Source organism: Excalfactoria chinensis, chromosome 22, assembly GCF_039878825.1.
Source record: "Excalfactoria chinensis isolate bCotChi1 chromosome 22, bCotChi1.hap2, whole genome shotgun sequence".
NCBI classification, from domain to species: Eukaryota; Metazoa; Chordata; class Aves; order Galliformes; family Phasianidae; genus Excalfactoria; species Excalfactoria chinensis.
This window is the reverse complement of record NC_092846.1, coordinates 2,354,550-2,376,748: the sequence shown is the minus strand read 5'-3', so window position 1 is coordinate 2,376,748 and position 22,199 is coordinate 2,354,550. Positions and strand designations below refer to the sequence as shown.

General features: G+C 52.6%; 1 protein-coding gene across 1 annotated transcript in view; it reads right to left on the bottom strand.

Annotated features, from left to right (window-relative positions):
* The window catches only part of RUNX3 (RUNX family transcription factor 3), a 40,470-nt gene that overhangs the window by 1,416 nt on the left and 16,855 nt on the right, over window positions 1-22,199 (bottom strand). The window contains exons 4-5 of the mRNA XM_072355588.1: window positions 20,812-20,916; window positions 7,844-8,008 (exon numbers count right to left, since the gene is read on the bottom strand). Of these exons, the coding sequence (XP_072211689.1) occupies window positions 7,844-8,008; window positions 20,812-20,916 (270 nt within the window). The remainder of the gene's footprint in view (window positions 1-7,843; window positions 8,009-20,811; window positions 20,917-22,199) is intronic.

The window sequence follows — 22,199 nt, the reverse complement described above, 5'->3', positions numbered from 1 at the left end:
AGAGCCACAACATCCCCTCGCTTGCTTCGCTCTGTGTATTTTTCTCCATCCAAGAGGATAAAGAGAGTGAGAAATTCAGGCTTTCCTCTACTGGGGGAAGGGAGCCCTGGGTCAGCGTGGGAGATGCTGCCCAACTCCCTTCTCACTGGGTATGGATGCACAGCGGGGTACAGCCCTGTGCTGTCAGGTCCTTCCTTTGCAGGAAGCCCAGAGGGAAGAGGAGCCAACATCAGCAGCTCCTGTTGGGACCTGAGAGGTTTCTTACCCACCCCTGCTGCCCTGAGACCATTTCCTTCCACAGTCCTCTGTGCTGGGGGCTCCCAAGTCAGAGAGTTTTGCTCTCCAAGGAGAGATGTGGAATCCTGCTCCCCTCAGCTCAGCTCTGGCACTGGCTGTGCAGGAGGGCACGGCTACCATTGCCACCAGTGCACTTTGCTCAGCCTTTCCACACCACTTGTAAAAGAAAAACCTCCATGAAGAGCAGTTCCAGCACAGAGCATAGAGCTGGCACACCGAGCTCAGAGCTGTGGGCTGTCTGGAGGCAGCTTTCCTTTACTAAAGGCAGGGAGCTGCACCTTGCTGCTCTGGGAGCAGAATGGCCTTTGGCCGTAGAGTCTTTTTCTCCAGGCTCACATCCTCCCCACGCTCTGCAGGACAAAACACGCTCGTCCAAACTATGGGGAAATCCCTGCAGCGTTTCCCCAAGAAAAAAAAAAAAACAAAACAAAACACCTGAGCTGCTTCCTTCTAGCTGAGCAGAGGCTGCAGCTCATGATGGGGGTGCAGATGGGGAGGGATCGGTCCTGCACCCCCCCTGGTCTGGGTGAGTCCTGCAGCCCTCAGAGGAGCAGGCGGTGCCCGCTTCCCACGCAGGCTCCAAGCAGGAGAAAGGCAGAGGAGTGTCTGCGTGGGGAACGTGGCTGCGGCTTCGATGCAAGATAAGAGAGGAGCAGCTCGAAGCTGTCACAAACTGCAACGCCCTGCCGCCCCTCTGCGCACTGCAGTGAGGGCTGCGTGCTTGGGGCTGGCTGGAAAAGCACTCACAACTGAACAAACCGAGCTGGTTTCACACCCTGGCCTGCCTGCAGGATGCTCTGTCCCACTGCAAAGCTGCATTGCTGCAAAGCACACGGGCTCCAAATCCCCCCAAAGCAGAGTGATGCTCAGCTGCTGCCCCAGAGCCAATGATGGCCCCCAGCAATCAGACCGTGCCCCGCTGTTGGCTCCCACACACACGTAAATGATACTCCAGAAAATGGAAATAAAACACGAGTGCTCGGGGCACATTTCCCTTCTGCTCCACGACACTCAAAGGGTCCTTTAAAAGCTCCGTTTTCTTGGCCGGAATTTCTAACACTTGGCAATTGGTAGAGCACTAATTACAGCTGCGCTCTCATCTTCACCGTTGGGCTGAAGGCTCCTCTATTACAAAAACTCCATCTTTCTGCTATCCCCCACCGCTCTGAGTCCACCCCAACCCCACGAGAGCCGCCCCAGGGCACTCGGACAGCAGCAGACGCTGCGGGTCGCGCTTCCCATCTCCGCTGCCCTCCGTCGGTCTCAGCAGCCCCGCCGCCCGGGGCAGCCACGGGCTGTCGGTCCGGCTGCCGGCAGAGGGCATGGGGCCGCGATCCGAGGCGGAGGAGCCGCTAGAGGGAGCCGGGAGGCCGCCGGGCGGAGAGAAGCTCCGTCCCGCTCCCTACGTCGGGGCTGCGCTCAGATCCGAAGACGGGCTGCTGGGGGGGGGGGCTTAGGGACAACCCCAGGTGGAGGATGGCCGTAGTACCCATCGCATCCACCTCGCTCAGCAACAAAGCAGCCCTACACGCTAAGCAAACCCCGGGGGAAACTGCACCCTCGGCTCCTTTGGTACAGCAGACAAAAGTCCCGTCGGGTTGTCCCCATCCCCAGGGTTGTCCCCATTCCAGCACAGCCTCGCAGGGTGCACACAGTGTGCTCTGCTCGCTCGCCATCCAACCCCCATTTGCTTTTTTGGGCCCTGGCAATCCGAGCTTTGAGTATTTCAGTTGTCCAGTTGCCAATCAAAATATTTGAAGGAAATGTTTATTTTCTTCTCGAAATCGCACCAGCTGCTGCACTAACTGAATAAGCCCATTTAGCTGTAAGAATTTAACCATTGTAAGAAGGAATTGAGCCCCCCCAACTACTCCAAAATCTGACCCAATCTATCAGCGGAAATGTCAATGTTTTGGATGGGAGTTTGGGGAAGTGAGGAATGTGTATTAAATAAAAGCCATGTAAAGGTCAAAGCCCTGATTAGTAATGCCACTGTCTCCTCGTTAGGGCCGTGCTGCCCAGGGGACCACGAGGCCAGGGCACACCCTGCTATGCAATCATGCAGCTGCAATCTGCACTTTGAGAGGACCCCCACATCTCCCCCCCCATCCACTCATAGAGCCTGATAGAAACAGACCCTCAGCCCCTTTGCTGATATCACAACCACTCTCAGGTGTCACAGTTTTCACCTCGGAGGAGATGTGGACTGAACCAGATCAGGGCTGGTGGGTGCTTGCAGCCCTCATAGAGCCAAAGCAATGTGATGCGTGGAACCTGAGTGACTCCATATCCCCCCCAGGGACCACACTCTGGTCCCCACTTTGGAGATGTGAAGGTGCAGTGGTTTACCCCATAAGTCAGCAATAAAAGGGAGCTTGAAGGTATACCATGCAACAGCCACAAGTCCACATAGCGTGTGGTAGGCAGAGAGAATAAAGGGAATCTAAAGGGAACTTGATAACGTGGAACTTTCCGTGTGTACAGAACATATAAATATCTGCAGCCCGGCCAAATATCGCTGCTTTATTTATATGCACATACGTGCCTTGCAAAATTGTCCTGAAAAATTTAGCCTGAGGGAAAGCAAGCTCCTTTCCTGCCTTATGCCACGATGATTGACGACAATGTAAACACTAATGATATTTTATGCTCATGTATATAATAAGCACTCGTGCGCGAGACGGAGCAGGGACAGAAATCCTCTCCCCATCTACACCTCCTGCTCTCTTTTCCCTCCCATCATTTCCATGCTGCTCAGATGGGGTTTTTGGCATCTTTCTGACCTCTCTCTGCCTCTTTCTTCTGCTCCCAGGGCTCCATCCCAGCACAAAGGGGCAGTGGCCAAGGATGGGGAGAGGCAGAGCTACAGGGGAAGGGCTATGGGGTGAGCACTGAGCCCCCCGGATCCAGCTCATCTCTAGACAAGCATCGCTCTCCTGCCACCCACACACACAGCCACGCTCCCACGGCTCTGTCACACATGTGAACAAGTTCATTTGTTTCCCAGTCAGAGCCAACTAAAAAAGAAAACGGCCTCTTCCTCTCACCCTGCAGAAAATAGAGCGGGTTTTATTTTGGGGGGGAAGGGGGAGGTGTTGAGAAAAAAAATACATATATATATATATAAAAAAAATGAGGGTGTGAACAGCATCCGTTGTTACACACCCATGGAGCAATTGTTCTGTATCTGATAGTAGCAGTGCACAAACCCGCTGCAAATACTTCCTCTGCTGAGCCTGAAAAGAAAAACCCGAACCCAAACACAGCAGAGCCACCTCGCTTATGGCCGGGCACCACCTCAAGATCAACCAGCACCTTTGCTTCTTGCTTTCCTAACTGCAAGCCCAGCACCCTGCAGTCCAGCTCTGCTGTCTGCAACCCTCCTACACCCCCACAGTGGGGGCAGCCCCCAGTTCCCCCCCACCCCACATCTCCTTGAGTTCCATGGGGTGTTAGTTTGGCCCACCCCTCATTGCCCTCACCCTGCCCTCCTCTCCCCCCCTTCCAGCCGGCTGAGTTCCCCCCTGTTCTGTGCCACCACCTCTTACATCAGCTCTCCCCATCCCCGCTGTTTATGCCCTGGATGTATTTACAGAGCAACCCGCTTTGCTCCCAGCCTGCCCTCTGCTAGACTAAACAAGCCTGCTGCCTGTCCTCCCTGCCCCCCCAGCCCCCCTTCCCTCTCCATCCCCACACAGAACTAAGAGCTAACAGTGCTAATTGCCACGGGTGGGTGGGCAGAGTGGGAGCACTGCCCACACTGCAACCCCCCCCCCCCCCCCCCAGCAACCTCCTTGCTCTCTGCTCTTTACCTGCATTCAAAGAGCATTAAAAATCAAAACAACCCAACAGCAACATTCAAACCAGCCCTGACGACGTAAAAGGAAGCAGCAGGATTTACAACCACAGCTCTGCCTGCACCCACAACACGTGGGATGCCCCCAACCTGAGCCTCTCCCACCATCACCCCCAGCACCCAGCACACAGCATCAGCGCCACGGGGAGCTGCATAGAGATGGGTGCACATTCAGAGCCCGGAAACCATCCTCGATGTGTTCCTTCCTCCGAGGCTGAAGCCGAATCCCACAATATGTTTTCTTCCCACTAATGCTTGCCTGGCTTCCTTTGGAAACAATTTAGCCTCTGCCCACGGTAGAATGTTTTGATCCATTAAGAAACGGATATTTTAAAGAAACCATAAGTCGATCTGGACAGGGATTAGGAAGCAGCAATTCAGTGTATTTGCTGGGCCCATAATTCAGGACTTAACCTCAGAGCAGCCACGTTGCATTTCGGAAACAATGGGGCACTCGCTGGCTATGCCAAGAAGCTGCTTAAAAGTAATCTAATACTTTAAAATGTATATTTAAAAAGAAATAAAAGGGAGAGAAAGAGAGATTTTACTGGAGCTGCGTACGAAGTGCTCTGCTGCTCAGCAGCCTGTGTTAAAAACACCGCATTTGAATAAATGGGTTGTTGAGAAACGGATCACAAACCCAACTGGTTTCTACTGGGCAGCGTCCAGATGAGAGCTGAGGCTGTTCATCAGCAGGCACCGAGGCTGGGAGGGGAGGGATGCAGTCTGCAAAAGCATCCAGCAGACGTTTACGGTGCTGTGAGCTCAAGGGAGCTCGGTTTTGCTGCAGCAACGTGAAGATGTTCAGCGCATCCTTCACAACAGCTCACTCTATTACTGCAGAGACCGGATTTAAAATCACTTTGCAATTGTCCCCATGCACTCAAGGCTCCTCCGTGCTGCTGGACGACGCACACAGCTCCTCCTGAGCAATCGGGGATGTGTCCACCACGAAGCCAGCAGGCAGGAGACGGCCGCCTGGGCGGTCCTGCTCTGTTGCAATGGGAATAAAGCAGTTCAGATGGAGCTGCCGGAGCACAGGCAGGGCAGTGAGGCTGCAGGGCTGTCTGGGTGCTCCCAAAGGATGTGCCTGTCAGCAGCCCACTTCCCCAGAGCCAAGGGCCCAAGAGGCAGCCAGCAGCAAGTTCCTTTAACATCTTGCTTCGCTTTTGAGAGCTACTTGATTCTTTTTTCTTCTTTTTGTAATATATATTTTTTTTCTCTTATTTTATTTAAAGCTCGAAGACAACAGTCGTAACGAAGCCAGCACGCAAGGCTCTGGCATCGCGTGCCCCATAATCAGGAACCATTTCAGGCCATCCTAATGACAGCGTGGTGCCTCGCTGCAGAGATGGGAGAGCCAGGATTTCAAAACCTTGGATTTTCCAGACCTCGCTGGGGGAAAATTGGGCCAAACCCTCAGTGGAGGCCAATGGCTCTGCCCAGCCCACTGGGTTTCTCATTTTCTCTCCCAGCACAGTGGATGCGGCCAACAAACCCGGCACGTTTGGGGTTGCAGACGTCTGTTCCAGAATGGTTCCCTGCTCAGCTGCAAGGGGCAAGGCAAGGCTGGAGCCTCTGCAACAAGCTGACCCTGGGCAGTGGGCACTGCACTGCTGGCACAGCCCTTGGGGCCCATTGGTGCTCTCCTGCTGGGAGGTGTTGCTGGGAGATGCTCAGCATCACAGTGAGCACTTTGCAGGAGATATTTATAACCCCCCAGGAGCTGCTGCACCGAAAGCCTGCAAAAGGCTGAGGGCCAATTCCTCTCCCATTTACACCACAATCCCCACTGCAGCCACAGGGGAAGACAGAGCAAACAGCTCCAAAGGACCTCAGTTCATGCAAAAGACAAACCCCATCCCCTGAGCTCCTTCCTGCCTCACAGCCTTCACATGCACTGCTTGAGGACCCACGCTCTGTCTGTCCCTCGGTGGCCAAGGCTGTTCTGAGCACTCCAGCTCACCAGTTTGGCCACAAGCAGATTAGGGATCGCTCACACAATGCATTGGGTCAGCAGAACCGGGAGGCCACCAGGAGAAGGGATGGGAACAGGAGGATCAGCAACACCCAGCGAGAGACAGCAGGGACTGATGAACTTCAGCCTGCCCCATCCATCCGTCCCAACCAGTATCTCGTTATGCTTCTGCTAATCAGCTTCTCGTGTGTGTTACCTGAGAACGTGCCAAGTCGTGAGAATTACAGGCCTGTTAACTCCCGTGTTGTTCTTGGCATGGGGCAGCCTCCACTTGCTCGGGTAAAAATTACGATCTTTGTGAATAAGCTGTGTGTGTGTGAGAGAGCAAGAGGGGCTTTTTTAATGCTTATTATTCTGCTCGGTTCTAACCAACGCTGCATCCAAAGGACACGGCTGAAATTAAAATCACTGAGTCAATTCTGCTCCTGGTTTTTAAGATGGTTCCTCCAAGTTGGAAGCAGAGAAGCCGAGAGCGGAGCGCACAGCTTTGCAGCATTCCTGGGTCCTTTGGATGTGCTCTGCAGGAATGATTTGGGATGGGCTAATTCTGTGCGTCTCCACTCCTGCTGTCACTGACATTTGGGAATCTGGCCCAGGCGGTGACTCGTGGCCCGTTCCATTTTTCTTTCTGCATTTGTGTCATCACCTGATTCTTTGCTCCGAATGATGCTCTCTGGGTTTCTGGCACTACAGAGCACTGTGCTAATTTAAACTATTCCCCCCTCCTCTGCCCCCCTCCAAAGAATCTCTATTGTGCAGCCAATGAGATGAGTCTATAAAACTCAGCCTCTCTTTTCTTAAACAAGAATCCAATGATCATCCTACCCAAAACCGCGCCGCTATCAATGGAAATTCCAAGCACAGAGATTTGATTTCGATGAGACATACATCAATTTTGGTGCCTCTGCCCAACCCCCTGGCCAACAGAACTCAGGTCATCAAACATCTGCACTGCCTCTGATAGCTCAGCATTGGGGCTTTTGAGACTTTCAGCCCCAAACCTTCCGACGGAGACAATTTCACCCCGCAAGTCAAAGCGCGCATCGCTTCACTAACACCCCATAGATCTGATTCTCAAAGGAAAGCAACACCACGATTAAAAACACATGGAAAGAAACACGGGTACCGTGCAGATGGGAGAACAGCTCCCTTAATTACAGCGGTGCTGAGCAGTGCAGCAAAGCAGCCGGATTGCTTCATGTGCGATGCCTACACCTTGGGGATGAAACTCCAGCACACAGAATGAGCAGGCTGCGGTCCCAACCTCTTCCCTGGCAGCTGCCAGGCAGACACACGGAGCACCTGAGGGCTCAGTGCCACTGATAGCACACATGGGAAGAGCAAAGGCTGTGCATGCGCCTGTGCAGGTGTGCATACATGTGGGGAATGAGGCTGGAGTGAGGCGGTGGATTGCTGGGCTTGGCATCAACACAGCGCAACAAGATAAGAAACCACTTGGATTAGCATGTAAAGTGCAATACACCCTTTATAGTTGCTGCTTAACCGTCTGCACAGTGCCTTCATATCAAAGGAGCGACTGGATTCCAAGCACGTTGCTTTGCTCTCCCAGCATTCCGACTGGAGCTGCTCGGTTTTACTGGGTGAAACCACTGGAGCGTGCAGCTCAGCAGCCATCTGCTCACCCCATGGGTGTGAAGAGGCTCCCGGGGACAAAACCCCACCCCAAGCTTGGAGATGCATACCAGCCTTACCTTGGATGGGAGTCTGAGCCTGCGACCCAAAGTGGCTCGGGGTGCTGAGGGATCCACGGGGGCTGGGTGTTGTCGGGGTGACCCTCATGGACTGACGCAGCCGTTCCAGCTCCCCGTAGCGGTCGGCGAAGGGTTTGGTTTGGTCTTCTAGCTTTTGTCTGTGCCCTGGAAGGTGATAAGAGAGGATGGTGTCCCAACCCGTTCCCCTTTGGTGGGTGGAGCACAGCAGGAGCCCCCTGGCTCCACAACGACTGGGGAACCAGTGAGGGAAATGCTCAGTTTTAAGTTCCTCAGTGCGCTCAGGACAGCCCCTTGTCCCACTGCAGCCCCTGCCCAGCTCTGCCCATGGCACTGCTTTGCTTCGTTGCATTCCCCTTCTCCCAGCCCTAAAGCAGCAGCTAATGAGCATTTGCAAAGCGCTCCCAGCTCCTTAGGTAGCAGCTGCTGGAACGGGGCAATAATAATTATTAAATTTATGCTAATAGGCCCGAGGCAAGAGGCGCATGAAATACACTTGATACATAACTTTCCCATTTTACTACATTAATCGTTGCCGAACGGCTTCGCTCTCCCTGGGCTGGATTCCAGCCTCAGTTACACCCGCACGAAGCTGGAGGGCCCCACATCTGCTTGGCGTGAGCACGGTGTCAGTTTATAGCAAAGTCACAGAAGGTCCCCAGACTTTCCCCTCCTTCAGCCTGGCATCTGCTATCTCCCCATCTTGCCTCTGATTGGCTTGGGCTGCGCTCCCGGGCTTGTGGAGCCTCTGGGAAGCTCAGCCCTGACTCCAGCATCAGCTCCAGCCCTGCGCTCTGATGTCTCCACGTTGTTCCCCTGCACAACTCCAGCCCCAGTGCCAATGCGCTGATGCCACAGAGCAGGATGTGCTCCAAAAGGGCTCCCAGCAGAAAGCAAAACCCAATGGTGTTCTGAAAACGCATTTCCCTGCCATGTGAAGTAAGCCAGGAGAACCTTGAATGCACAACATAAGAGATCTCTTCTAATCTCTCTGTGCCCCGAGACCTCAAGTACCTCCACGTTATCAGAGGCTCCTTGACAAGGAGCACATAGGGAGGAGATGGGTGTGTAGTGAGGTGTCTTGCTGGGGCCGCATCTCATTTTCTGAACACACGCAAGAAGAAAAATAGGTTTAAATAAGTTTTCCCTTGAGCACTTCTTTCAGGCAGGACTTAGCAGAGGAGCCAAAAGGACTGCGAAGAGCAAGCTGCACAGAAATGTAATGGAGATGTGACTCTCTGCCCCTACCTCAGCCGAAACCCCGTCCTGCAGCAGTGCTTGGCACAAGACACAGAAAGGCCTGAAGTGTAAATCAAGTGATGTTGTGGATGCATTTAAGTATTATTCAGCCATACGACTGAACCGAGGGCTTCGCACAGCCATGCTGTGCTGCACTGCAGTCCCTTCAGTAAACAGCAGTTATCCCTTGGAACAGGATGGTTTGTGTGCAGGCAGAGCCATTACCAGCAAAAAAAACCCCAAACCTAAGGCTGCCCTGATAAAAATAATGTAGAAAAGTCGATGTGGATGCAAGCCAAAACAAATACTGGGGCTGGGTTAGGAGGTGAGCAGCAGTGGGGCTCAGACCCTGGTCAGTTTCCCCAGGCCCTCACTGGTGCATATTGGCCATGCCAAACTCCATCCATGGGGCTGAGTTGGGGCAGCACTTTGTTATATGGGGAAAGGAAGTGAATGAGTTAAAAACCAGCAGCCCCACGAACTACCAGCCCTGCTCGGTACAAGCTGTCTCCCCAGCACTTCCTGCTGCTTGTCACTGAGAGCTGGGGACGTCAGACTTTGTCACGCAAGAGAGAATTGCTATTAATGGGTTTCTTTCATCAGAACAACCTGAGCTTTTTCATTTCTGCAGCGGTTGGCTTCATTAAAAGCCCTTCCCCATCTGCCCGCAGCTGACATGCAGAGGAAACCAGCGCCGTCAAACGAACAATAGCTCATACCTTAGAGAAAAAGAAGGTGGTTTCAAGCTTAACCCAGGGACTGACTCAAAGCCTCCTGAAGTCAGTGGGTGGATTTTCAATTGACTTCAAACAGCGTCAGACCTCAACCCAAGAAATCAGTCAGAGGAGGCTTCAGCTCCCTGAATCATTTCATGCTGACACTCAGCACGATGACGTGCAAATTTGGACAGATCACCTCAAATCCTGGTGCAAGAATGAGGTCTGCATCAGCCCAGCAAACAAGCAACCTCATCAAACACCTCCCAGCTGGGAGAGCTGTGACACTTAGGCCACTAATAGGGTGTATCCTGGAAGTTCGGGCTGTTTTCTTGGAAAGCTGACAGCGAAAGTCAGTGCTGCACTGAAGCTCAGGCCCTCGAAGCTGATTTAAAGGCAAGTTTCTGCATTGAAGGATTACAACCACTACACAGACCCTACTTTTCTTGCCAGCAGAGCAACCTGATGTGGCTGCAGGGTTACCTGCAGTGCCCAGCAAAGCACTTTGCTTCCCCAGGCTTCCAAGGTGCAAACACAAAGCTGACCAAAAGGGACTCCAGGAACTTCATGGTGCAAACAGTACCCAACTCTCAGTGCTGTTCAATTGGTTTTAGCCCAGTACAGATGCTGGGGGACCAGGTGCCAGGTTTCTCTATATGTGGGGGCAGATGGAGCCACGGCCAGGAGACACAAGGGCTGGGCAGAGTGCAGCCCTGTGCTACCAAAGGAAGGGGAGCAGATGGTGGGAAGTGGCTCATCCCTCCCTGTGTGTCTTGCTGCGAAGCACTGGCAGCAAGCTGGAGCAAAGGAAGCACAGAGCATTTCAGCTCAGGGCAGGGGGTGTTCATTAACACATGCATTTGCAGATCATTTCCTTCACTCCACTGAGGAGGAGATGAGAACCAGGACACAGTAGCATGGCCAGTGCAGAAAGCCTCAGCTGGGATGTGCTGTGGCGGCTCCAGCTGAGCTCCAACAGCTGTGGAGCCCACTGTGTGCCCACCAGCACAGCCACCAGCACCCACCTGCTTCCTTCCCAGGCTCTGCTCAAGCACCAGCCCAGCTCTGCAGCCCAACCAAGGAGCAGCCACGCAGTCTAACAGTTCAGCCTCTACACATCCACGAGAATGGACCACAAGAAAGCGATCAGCAGCGGATAAAACTCCATCTCAGTGCACAAAACACCTTTCACATCCCTCCCTCAGAAGAGCTACTTCAGAGAGATGTGCCAATCCTCTACAGAGGGTTGAATTTTTTCCCAGTCTGAGCCTCAAGTCCCAGCATGAGCTCTGGGAACAAGCCACATGAGAAGCACCCATGTTATGGGAACATCAGGGCTGTCCCTCACAGCACAGGGCTCAGTGGTTTCATCTTTGCATACCTACAGTGCAGGATGTGAGTGCCCCTCCAACCCTCCCCGGACACACACCTCCAGCTCAAGGCTCACCATGGGAAATGCCCAGCCAAGAAGCACACGGTGGGTCCCACAGCCACCAAAGGATGGGAGGAGAGGATGGGTTGCTCTGCAGAGCCCTGGTGAGCAGTAGCACCAGCCTATTGCTAAGAGGAAAAGAGGGAAAGGTTTGCAGGGACCGTCTCTTCTGCTGCTGAACAAAGTGAAGCACAGATAACTCATTATTCACATGGCCAAAGTCGGCCTGCTTACGCCATTTGGAAAGAGAATCAGTCACGGCCAGGCTCTGCTTTGGTTTCCTCTGGCTTTCATGAGACACTGCTGCTACTGTCTTCCTGCAGCTTTGAGAGCAGGGCAGTGTGTCGCAACGCAGAGGATTTACACCGACTCCAACAACGAAAGGAAAACAATATTTAAGGGGGTGGGGGAGAGAATTCAAATAAAAATAATAATAATTTTTTAAAAAGGGGGGAAAAAAAACAACAAAAAAAGCTGCTAATTTCTGGAGCCTTTTTAGCTGGTGGTGGTCCGAGATGAATTGGCTGCCTCTAAAAGGCTGAAAACAAAAAAAAATCCTTCTTTTTTGAAGCAAACATGCTGGCTGGCATCCAGCTGGCAGGAAGCATGGAGATACGTTGCACTTACAGCGGGTTTTTACTGTCTGAAGCTGCAGCAGTGGGAGAGATGTTCATTATAGGCAGGCTGGTATTGATTAGCTGGTCCGCAAGCCCCTAATCTCCTCTCACTTGTGGGTTGGTCCCTTGGCTTCGCCTCTGCCTCTTCTCCCTGCCCACCCCATGACAGGAGGCCACGCAAACACACAGCTTCCGATAAAGCCCATCGTGCTTGGAGCCTTGCTGATAACCAGCACAGCCCCAAACTCAGCCCTCTGGGAGGAAAACAGATCTTGGATAGGACTTCCAGCAGCTCCTAATGATGGGGGAGCTGCGGCTCGTGGTCAGGTTGAAAGGAGCATCGCACCCAAATCTCTTTAGTACAGACCCCTGAGGGACACAGGCTCCCCATCCGTAGGCTTTCCATAGGAAAACCGAGTCTGGATGTGTAAAGGAATTAAATAAAGCTGGTGGGAATCCCAGCAGCAGACAGGGGTAAAGTTCACCAGGTCTTCCCATCCTTAAAAACACCCCCAAAGAAATAAGCTGGCTCTGGGGCTGCAGGGTGAATCAGAAGGGTTTAAAAAGGTCTTGAGTGAAGAACTGAAAACGTCACCCGGCACGTTGGTGGGAAATCCTGCAGCTCTCATAGCAAGGTGTGAAAACAAAAAGACAACCCACCATCCTCCCTCGCTGCTTCTGCTCCCATTTCCAGGAAGGCAGAGCTCAGCTATGGGCCGCCATCCAGTTCTCACGGAATTAGGCAAAAAAACCCCGATTCAAAGATTTCCAGGCTGGGTGCTGGGTGAGGAAGCAGACAGATCTCGAGCACATCCAGCTGGTATTGCCTCAGTGGAGTCTGAGATCAGATTTCCAAGTGCATACATTAGCTGTCGGTGCGCAGATCGGTGGAGTTCTGCCAGTTTGCAGCAGGCAGTGAGTTAATGCCTGCTATCTAACAATTCCAAATGGAACCTGCGTGGTACCAGTAGAGCTGGTTTTTCCCACCTAATAACCTGTTCCATTAGGGCAAGCGCATCAAATTCCTTTGGGTGACACTGGTTAGGATTAGGATACTCTGCCTTGGACGGGGAGGATCATCTGCTGGGTTCAAATCCGTGCAAGGAATGTGCAGTGTTACAGCTAATGCATACGAGATGTGCCTGATGCTGCAGGGCCAGGCAGCAGCCAAGTGGATGCAGGAACTCTTCCCAGCCGGTCCTGCACTCCCAATAACACCACACAGATCAGATCCAAACTTTCCCAAGGTTTGAGGATGCTGAGCCTTGGGTTTCCCCTTTGCCCTAGGACAGAGCTGGAGCAGAGCCCTGACATTTGAATGCTAATATCCCCCGATCCCAGGACTGAGCTCCCAGCTCCATCTCCAGAGACTGGCTGGTATGTTGGATAATTACAGCTCCTGTCGAGCTTTGCCAGCACTCTCAATGCAACACCGTGAGAGCCCCAAAGCAACGTTACCTGCGTGGCTCCCTTAATGCTCTGCACGGTGCTCCCCCAGGGAAACAGCAGCAGAGCTGTGTTCCCACACCAGCAGCCCCGACAGGGAAGCACAGCTTTGGCCCCATCCTGCTGCCAACATCCCTGGTGCTGTGGCTCAGAGGCTGCAGCACGGGGCTGCCCCCCATTTCTGGTTTGCTGCTCCTCCCTCTCCCACTCAGTGCATAGATTCACTGGAAAGAGTAAGATAAAATAATACAGAATAGCATCTAAGCTCCTTCCGCTGCAGGATATGATTTATCTCTGCCAGATTTCAGAACAGGTGATGATGGGTCTCCAGCAGCCAAAGAGCGGGGTCTTAAGAACTCAATTTCATCTCACTCTGAGTCAAATCCTCTTCCTCCCTCTGCCACATCACTGAAGCGATTGGTTGTGCTGATAAAGCCTTCGAGAGGGAGAAACGAGATGTGTCCTGCCCTGATATCTGATGTGATCTTGTGGTTTTGTTTGATAGTTTTGGTCCTTTAGCTGCTATCTTCCCTGAAATGAAACTTGCCTTTTAGCATTGACTTTCTTTTCAATCGTTGACCCTTTGTGCTGCCTTCCTGAGCTTGCAAATCCTACCCATGGAAAACAGGGTCAATAAACACACATGGTGCATCCCTGGCTGCAGCTCAACCATCCCCACCAACAGCCCCCATAGACACACTGTGCTCCCATTCCACTCACTGCCCTCCACCATCACACTGAAGTGCCCCTTTGCAAAGCTCACAACACCCTCAGTACAAACACTCCTCTTTGGCCCTCGTGTTTCCCAGCACACACATCCCCTCCTGCCCCATCTCAGCTCATCTCTTAGCACAGATTAAACACAGCCCCATCCAGCAGCCATTTATTTCACTATCTATCTGTACAATCCCTGCACACATCCGACCACCACCGATCCTTCTGGAAGCATCCTTCACCAGACCTCTGCTCCCCAGCCATCCCCCAGCAATCAGATTTACTCCACTATAACCTCTTCCAATGCCCTCATCTCCAATCCCAATTCATTCTTTCCTTTGCAAACCCAGAGCAGAATCGGGTTCTGCTCTCCTACAGCCGTACCCTGGGGTTTTCCAAAGCCTTCAAAAGCAGGAGGTGTTGCAACCAATCTCAACAAAGATTCTTTGTACACCGGGAGCAAAAAAATAATTTCCCTGCTCTGCCTCCCAATGCTGCTTTGCTTAGAAAATATCGGTCGTTTTTAAGTGCAATGATTTTGCAGTTATTATGCACCGGGTGATTATAAAAGCAGAGGTGGAATGCACTGCATGCAGCAAATAAAATAATTAGAGGAGCCAATTCACCGGAGCCCGTATAATTTGGGTTGCACTGTTATTGCTTCTTTCAAGGCTGGGGTTACAGGAGTGGGTGATGCAAAGCTGCAGCCGGGGGACATTGCCCTCCTAGGAGGGCTCTGTGGTCCATGCAATCCTCCAGGCAGCGTTTGCCACCCCTCAAGCTGAACCCCGACTCGTGCCTTTGCCCAGAAGGGGTTAACAGGGTAACAGTGCCTATAAGAAATTAGAGGAGGTAGTTTAACATAATTGCCTGCCATGCATGTATCAACAGCAGTCCCGAACTGCCTCTGCAAGAAAACAATGCCCTGGATGGTCTCAGCAGATACCAAAGGGTTCAGATTTACCCGCTGGGATCAAAACACATTAGCAATGGGAATACAAACAGAGAAACCCTGCTCCACAGCAAGTACTGATCTGCAAGGACTCCTGCGTGAACTCGGCAGCTCAGAGCTTTGCACTGATTCCCTGCACCCCCAGCACAGCCCCAAAGGATGGGGCACAGGGAGAGCCTTTGGGATGCACACCATCACGCTGCCATCAGCCCACATGAAGAGCAAATGGACACAGCACCGACACCACAACATGCCCAGATCCCCTTCTGCTCCTCCAGGTTAGGATAGGATGGGAACAGAGAGCCAAAACCCCACAGCATAGAAGAGGCAGAGGCAGCACCAGGCGGCTGCCACGCGCCCTGAGCCAGAGTGGAAGCAGGAAATGGTCACTGAGGATTTCCTCCTCTTCCTCCCCAGGGAAGGGGGCAGGTCAGGTGGCAATTGGCGTAGTTTAAGTGCCTTGCTTGAAATTAGAACAAATTAATGATTTTACAGTAGGTAAATAACTGTTCCAGAAGCGCCGAGGTCAGCTATTTTTCCTCTTCTTTTTATTTTCTATTTTGTCCATTATTATTATTATTAATAGATCCCAGATAAACTGGGAAGCGTTTGTTTGTTTATATCTCACCCAGGAGAAGCGGAGGAAAAACACAAAAGACCCTCATCATACCCCAAACTGTCACCCCATGGCAGCAGTTCAACAGCAAGCCTGGCCAGCAATACAAGGACAGCTCGAATTCAAGTTTCATGCATCCCCATGAGAAACCCTTTTGGCCAAGATAAAGATCTGCAGTTGTACAACCCTGGCACGACGCAGCTCACAGCGCAGCCTAAATGCAAGCACAGAAGCAATCTGCATTTCTCAGAGGTAATCAGAACGTTCCTGGATGATCTTCCCCTCTTTCTTTTAAAGGGAAGTCCCAGAGTGATGCTTTTTGTTAAAGGAGCTGCCAAAGAAGTTTGGCCAGAAAACATCGATGACTTTAAAAATGAGAAGTCAGTATGGAAACAACCGCTTTCACTGTACAATAAACACACTTTTGGACTTTTTATGGCATTTAAATCATGAAGGTTTGAAAATAAGGTGCTGTAAAGAATCAGCTTTGGACAATGCAGCTATAATGCCCCAGCATAAGGCTACACAAGGGGTGCACCCACAGCCCCAAATCCGAGGGGATGGGGGGCTCAGCTTAGGCAGCATATCCTATAGGGGACACCTGGCAGCTCCAAGTTGCTACCGTCACAATGGGGAGTTTATTCTGATGAAGATCATTGCTCCGATTTTCCCTTTCCTGAGTCAAGCAGGCTGTTGGTTTTGCTGTCTCTAGATGCAAATCTCACTGCTCTGCAGCTGGGGGGGGTTGGGGAGGTGGATGTGGGATCCTCACCAGCACAGCCCCAAACACCCTCCTGCTCTGCCTCGAACTGGAGGACTATCAGAATCAAAAGTAAAACCCCGTAGAACAGACCCACCAGAGTTCGAGGAAAAACAAACAGATTCAGATCCACATTGGGAGACAAAAAAGAAAGAAAAGCATCAAATTGGTTTCCTAAGGTGGAAGAAATAGGGCTGGGGTCACCCACTGTTCCTTCAGGCAGATGCTCCCCATTCCCAGCTCAGCCTTTCCTCTATTTTGGGGGGGGGGTCTTTCTCCCTTTCCCCCCCCCCCCCCCCCCCCGCCCTTTCTGCTTGCAACCATGAGCCCTTCAACACATGGGCTGCTGAAGTGCAACCTCACACCCCCAACCTCCCGTCCTGGGGGGAGAGGCGTCACCAACACCTCCAACAACACCTCGCTCAGACACAGAGAAGGGGCAGGAAGGAAGGTTTCCACTCCCTGCACACTACAGGTTCTCCATTTCCCAGCTGAGAGTGCGTGGCTGGGCTGCAGCTCGGCCTGACATTGCATGCAGGGGACAGGCAAGGAGGAAAACCCTCAGCCTGGTTCTTGAGAACATCAAAGCAAAACCCTGCGTGGATCTTGGAAACAGCTAAGAAATGTGGGAGGTGAGAAGCTATGGGTGTGTGGGGTGCTGGGGCTGAGGCTGCAGCCCATCCCCTGCATTCAGAGCTGTCAGTGCATACATCCAGCACAGCCCCACAGTGTGCTGGGGTCAATAGGATGATGGAACCCCATGTGTTGCCCTGCACGTAGAACACATCTCCATCCCCCAGCTTCTCCTGACCTTCTATAGCAAGTGGTCCAGCATTCAGTAGGGAAGCAGAGGGCTCTGAGCATCCCCATCTCCCACAGCCCGAGGGCTGGGTGTGCTCCTGGTGACACAGCTGGATACATGTGCACTGCCCCACAGGGCTATGGGTGGGTGATCCACTCTGCTTGCTTTCCCCTCACTCCTCACCAAGGTGATCAGGATGGGGTAGGAAGTGAAAGCATGGGGTTAAGGGCTGAAAGGGCTGTATAAAGCTGGGGGATGAGCATTAAGGAAGGCTGAGCAGCAGCATAAGAAATAGAAAAGACACTGAAAGGATGAAAGCAGGAGCTTGCAAAGAGAAGGAGTGGGGAGAGGATAAAGTGGAAAGGGTTGGCAAGAAGGGACAGTGAGGAGGAGGACAGAACCATAGGAAGGGAAGGGGAAAGGGAAGGCAGCCAACAGGGAGGTGTGAGGGGAGCCCATGGAGATGCTCTCATTCATCCAGGAATAGACTAAACAGCCCTGCATAGCTCCCAGCTATTCCCTTCTCCACGTTCTGCCTCCTGTAGGTGGGAGAGCCTCTGCATGAGGACTGCAGCAGAGCTTCAAAGTCGGGTTTCTGCTAAATGGAGAGCTGCAGAGAAGGGGGGGGGAAGGAAATTCCACAGGAAGCTCAAATATTTTATTACTTCCTGTTTGCACAGAGTATGTCAACACTCGGCACCTGACACGCCACTTGTTTAGAGCTAAGGTGTCAACTCCAAAAAAACAAGAGATGTCCTCTGCAGATCAAACCTGCAGCGAAAGCAGAATGCAATAGAGAGAGCAGAGCAAAGGAGCTGTGGGGCCAAGGCAGTGCTGGGAGCTCAGAAGGGCTCTGTGGGCTCAGAGCTGTGGGTCCCACTGCCCAACCTGTTGTCCCCCTGCCCAGCTCATCCACCCCCCCCCCCAAGCCCTGCCATGAGCTCCAGCTGCAGCCCGGTTCGCTGCCATTTCTCACCCAACTCAACTTGATCTCCAACTCCTCAGATGTTTTCTGGGCACAGCTTTAGTGAAAAGAGTTGCTCAAGGGCTGAGATGAAGCGATGGGACAGGGGTGGAAGATGAATGGGAAGCTCAGAGGTGGGGCATGGAGAGGAGCCACGGTTCTGGCCAAAAACCCCACGAGAATGTTTGCTGGAGGAATTTCACCGCATCTGAGAAGACGGTGCCCAGGGCTTTCCCAGGATCCCAAGACAAATGGCCAATTCTTTCTGTATGAAGGATGCTTTTCTGCACGGTCACACCAACCCCTCCCCAGCCCCAACACCACTCCTGCACCCAACGCTCACCACGTCCCTCTTGTTTGCGACGCTGCTGCCAAGAAGGGGCAAAAAAAAAAGCCCATTTTCACTTATATGCACACTGCACATCCATAACACACTCATCTATGAAGTACCAGCGCTGTACACACACACGACAAATAACCACAAGCCTTGGCAGTGGCTCCTGCCTCCCAAAGTAGAGCAGGGAAGGCAGTGGGAGCCATGGGGCTCAGCCAAAGCCCTGGGGCTCCTCCAGGTGAGCAATGCTGAGCAGAGGGTGCTGTGCCAGAGCCCCCCAGTGGCAGCCAGACCAGAAAACCACCTCTGACATCTCCAGCCCAAACCACCAGCAGTTCCACATCATGGGTGCACACACGGATGGATGGGGAGGGGCAAAAGGATCTTTTGTTTTAGTTTTAATGGTTGGTTCATTCAAAAATGCAAAGCAATGAGTATAATGAAGGAGAAAAGCACCCCCCCATCTCCCCACCGTAAGACTGGATTTTCATCAAACAAGGGTCAAAGCAAACATGGGTCCCTTTCCTACTAACAAATGTATAACCATCTGAAAAGGAGAAAAGAAAAGCTATTAAAAAAAACCCCAACAACTTGGGTCTAAACTGCTCAAGTTAATGATTTGTGGGGGAGGGGGCACAAGGAGGGGGTTCCATGCAGACTGAGCTCATAGGGAGCACCCAGCCCATGGTGGGGGGCTGGAACTGGGTGGCCTCTATGGTCCCCTCCAACCTCAGCCATTCAATGCTACGATTCTCTGATGAACCCACAAGAGAAAGGCACAACTAACACATGAACACAACACAGACCTCCTTAAGGAGCCGACATCTCCAGCACAGGTATGCAGATCAGAACAAAAATAAAAGCCAAAAGCACAGCAGCAAAGCGCTGACCTTGCATCCCAGGACAGCATCCCTCGGGCAAACCAAGCGAGAGGCAGGGCAGGCTGCTCCATGGCAGGTTTTGGCTAATGGTGCCAAACGAAGGCACGGCACCAAGGCAAACAGAGCAGGGAGAACGTGCCCACAGCTCAAACCCACAGCTCCCGCCCGGTGTAACCTCGTGCCTCCATATCAGAGCCTTTAAATTAAAGATCGGCGGCGGCCGGTCCTTGTGTTGAAATGCAGGAGGAGGAGCAGCTGTGATTCAGCTGGGGTTTGGTGAGCACGGAGTATCGGTGAAATCAGAGCAAACCAAACGCCAAGAGTAGCAACTATCTCGCTGTGTATTATTATTTATATATTCCCTGTGATGGTGATGATGATTATTATTATTAGAAAGGCAATCTGATGCAGCAGATAAAGGGCTGAGCTGGAGTCAGGAGGCCTGGTTGGTTTCTATTCCTGAGCTGGAGATGTTGTGCAATAACACACCTCCTGTCCTCAGGTTCTACAGCTCCCACCACGACCTGCAATGCCCTCCACCTGCAGGGCTGAGCTTTGGCTCTAAGAACCAACTGACCCAAAGCCAGCAGAGCTGCATCTCCTGGGTGCCAGCTTTGCAAATGAGCATCCCAACCCTGCAGGCTCACATGGACCCTCCAGCAGCACAAGCTCCAAAATTAAATAACGAGCAAAGAAAAAAATAATTAAAAGAAGAAAAAAAGAAAAAGGAGGGAGGTGAAAAATCAAGAGGAAGCAACGTAAATAAAACCCTCTTACAGAGGGAACAGCCTCGACCTGGCCTGACATCAAGGGGTGCCGATGGCCCGGCGACAGCGTCAACAGAAAATGTTTTCTGAAGCATGTTTAGAAGGATCAAACTGCTTCCCTTCCATTTGGGCACCGGCAGCTTCACACGCAAAGCGAATGAACTGTGCTTTATATCCCCAGGGTGGTGCTGGGTGAGCAGGAGGACGGCGGGGCCGGGATGAGGGCACACAGAGCTCTGCTCACTGCCAACCCTTCTGAGAGCAGGGAGCTCCAACCAGCCCGACCCCAGAAATGGGCAACACCGGACTGCTGTCACAAAGCCCCACTGCCTGTATCCCCATCACACAGAGGGGTGGTTCTGTGGTTGAGCTGCCTGCTTGGTTTTTCCTCATTCTCCACTGGTGGCTGCTGCCAGCCAGAGGCTGTATAACGTGAAAGTAAAACTGGCAACGAGCTGCAGATGCCCCACAAGCAGGCAGGAGGCACGGGGCAGCCTGGGGGATTGGGGAGCAGCAACTCCAGCTCAGCACCCCCAACCTGCAATGCCCTGCACACCCCCAGCTGCACCAGCACCTCGTTAGCTCCATGCTGCTAATGAAGCCATGTCCTTCCCCTATAGATGAGGAGAGCTCAGGCTGCTGGCAACCCAACCCTCACGCTGTTGGGACCCCCCAGCTCCCCCCCATACCAAACAAAGCACAGAACTCACGTCGTGGCTCCCGAGGTCCATCCACAGTGACTTTAATGGCTCGGTGGTACGTGGCGACCTGGGTGGGGTTGGTGAACACCGTGATTGTCAGGGTGAAGCTTTTTCCTAAGGAAAGGTAAAGGGAAAAATAAGAAAAGGGGAGACTCACATGAGTTTGCTTCCTTTGAGAGCAAATGGCTCCTGCTGGAGGGTGCTCAGACAGAAATATTCACATACACTAAACTCCAACATGCATCATTTCATTTCAGAGGCATTATTGCTGAGCCACAAAGCTTGGCTGGCTCTGCCAGGGTTCCACTGCTGCAGCAGAGGCCTGGACTGGCTCAGAACAGCCCTGACTTTCCTAGATAACCCTTTGTCTCCACATCGATCCCCCCCACCCACAGCAGCCTACCAGTGCCTCCCCACCCAGACAATTCCTTTTACCCCCACAGGAATTCAGCCCCAAAACACAGCGCTGGACATTGGACCAGGAACCCAGCAGGAACCCATTGCCAGGAGACCTTCCATCACCACAGGGGACTGTAGTGACGCCACTGAAGCACCAAACTTGCTACCTTCATTATTAAATAATAATAATAAGGGGGGGGGGGGAAGAAAGAAATGGGGAGAGGCAAGGAGGAAATGATCTCCAAAGCCAGGTCTGGGAAAGCAGCACCAGCAGAATGGAAGGAGGGCAAGACAACAGCAGTCAAACACCCCCACCCCATCCTGCCCTGCTCCCACCCTGCACACCCTACAGCACCTGCAGCTCTCTGAGGCTGTGAGGGCTGCAAGGGAGCAGCTCCAGCTGAGCCCCCCCTCCCCACCCGCAGGATTACGAAGGCATCGGGTGCTTGCAGAGCTGAAGGGCAAGCAGAGTTCACCCCAAAGTGCCCATGCATCGCCCTCAGCTCTGCAGGGAGAGCTTCCCCACTCCCTCTTCCCCTGGTTCAGGTTTCTCAGATCAGCCACCATCTGACGCTAAGGGTGGACCTGAAAGCACCCACAGCAAAAAAAAATAAAGGCTATTTATACAGCTAGGAGGAAATAATAATAACAATAATAATTCCTTCTTCCATCTACTCCTATTATTATCGCCAACGGAGAACACCCTGCAGAAGCGGCTCTGCAAAAAATCCCAGCACCAAGCGGTGCTTCCAGCTCATTCTGTACACAAGAAGGAATTGTGTCCCCCCCCCCCCCACAGCCTTCACCTCTCACTTCAGACCCACTCCGCAGCCGCACAGCGCCGGGGATCCGCATAAACCACGTCAGCGAAAAAGCCGACGGGAGCGGAGCTGCGGAACCCGAGCGAATGAACGGGTGTGGGTTATTAAAGATCATTATTTTAGGAGGTATTTTCACGAGGAGAAATGCATCGGTTGGGAGGGAGTCCCCGAGCAGAA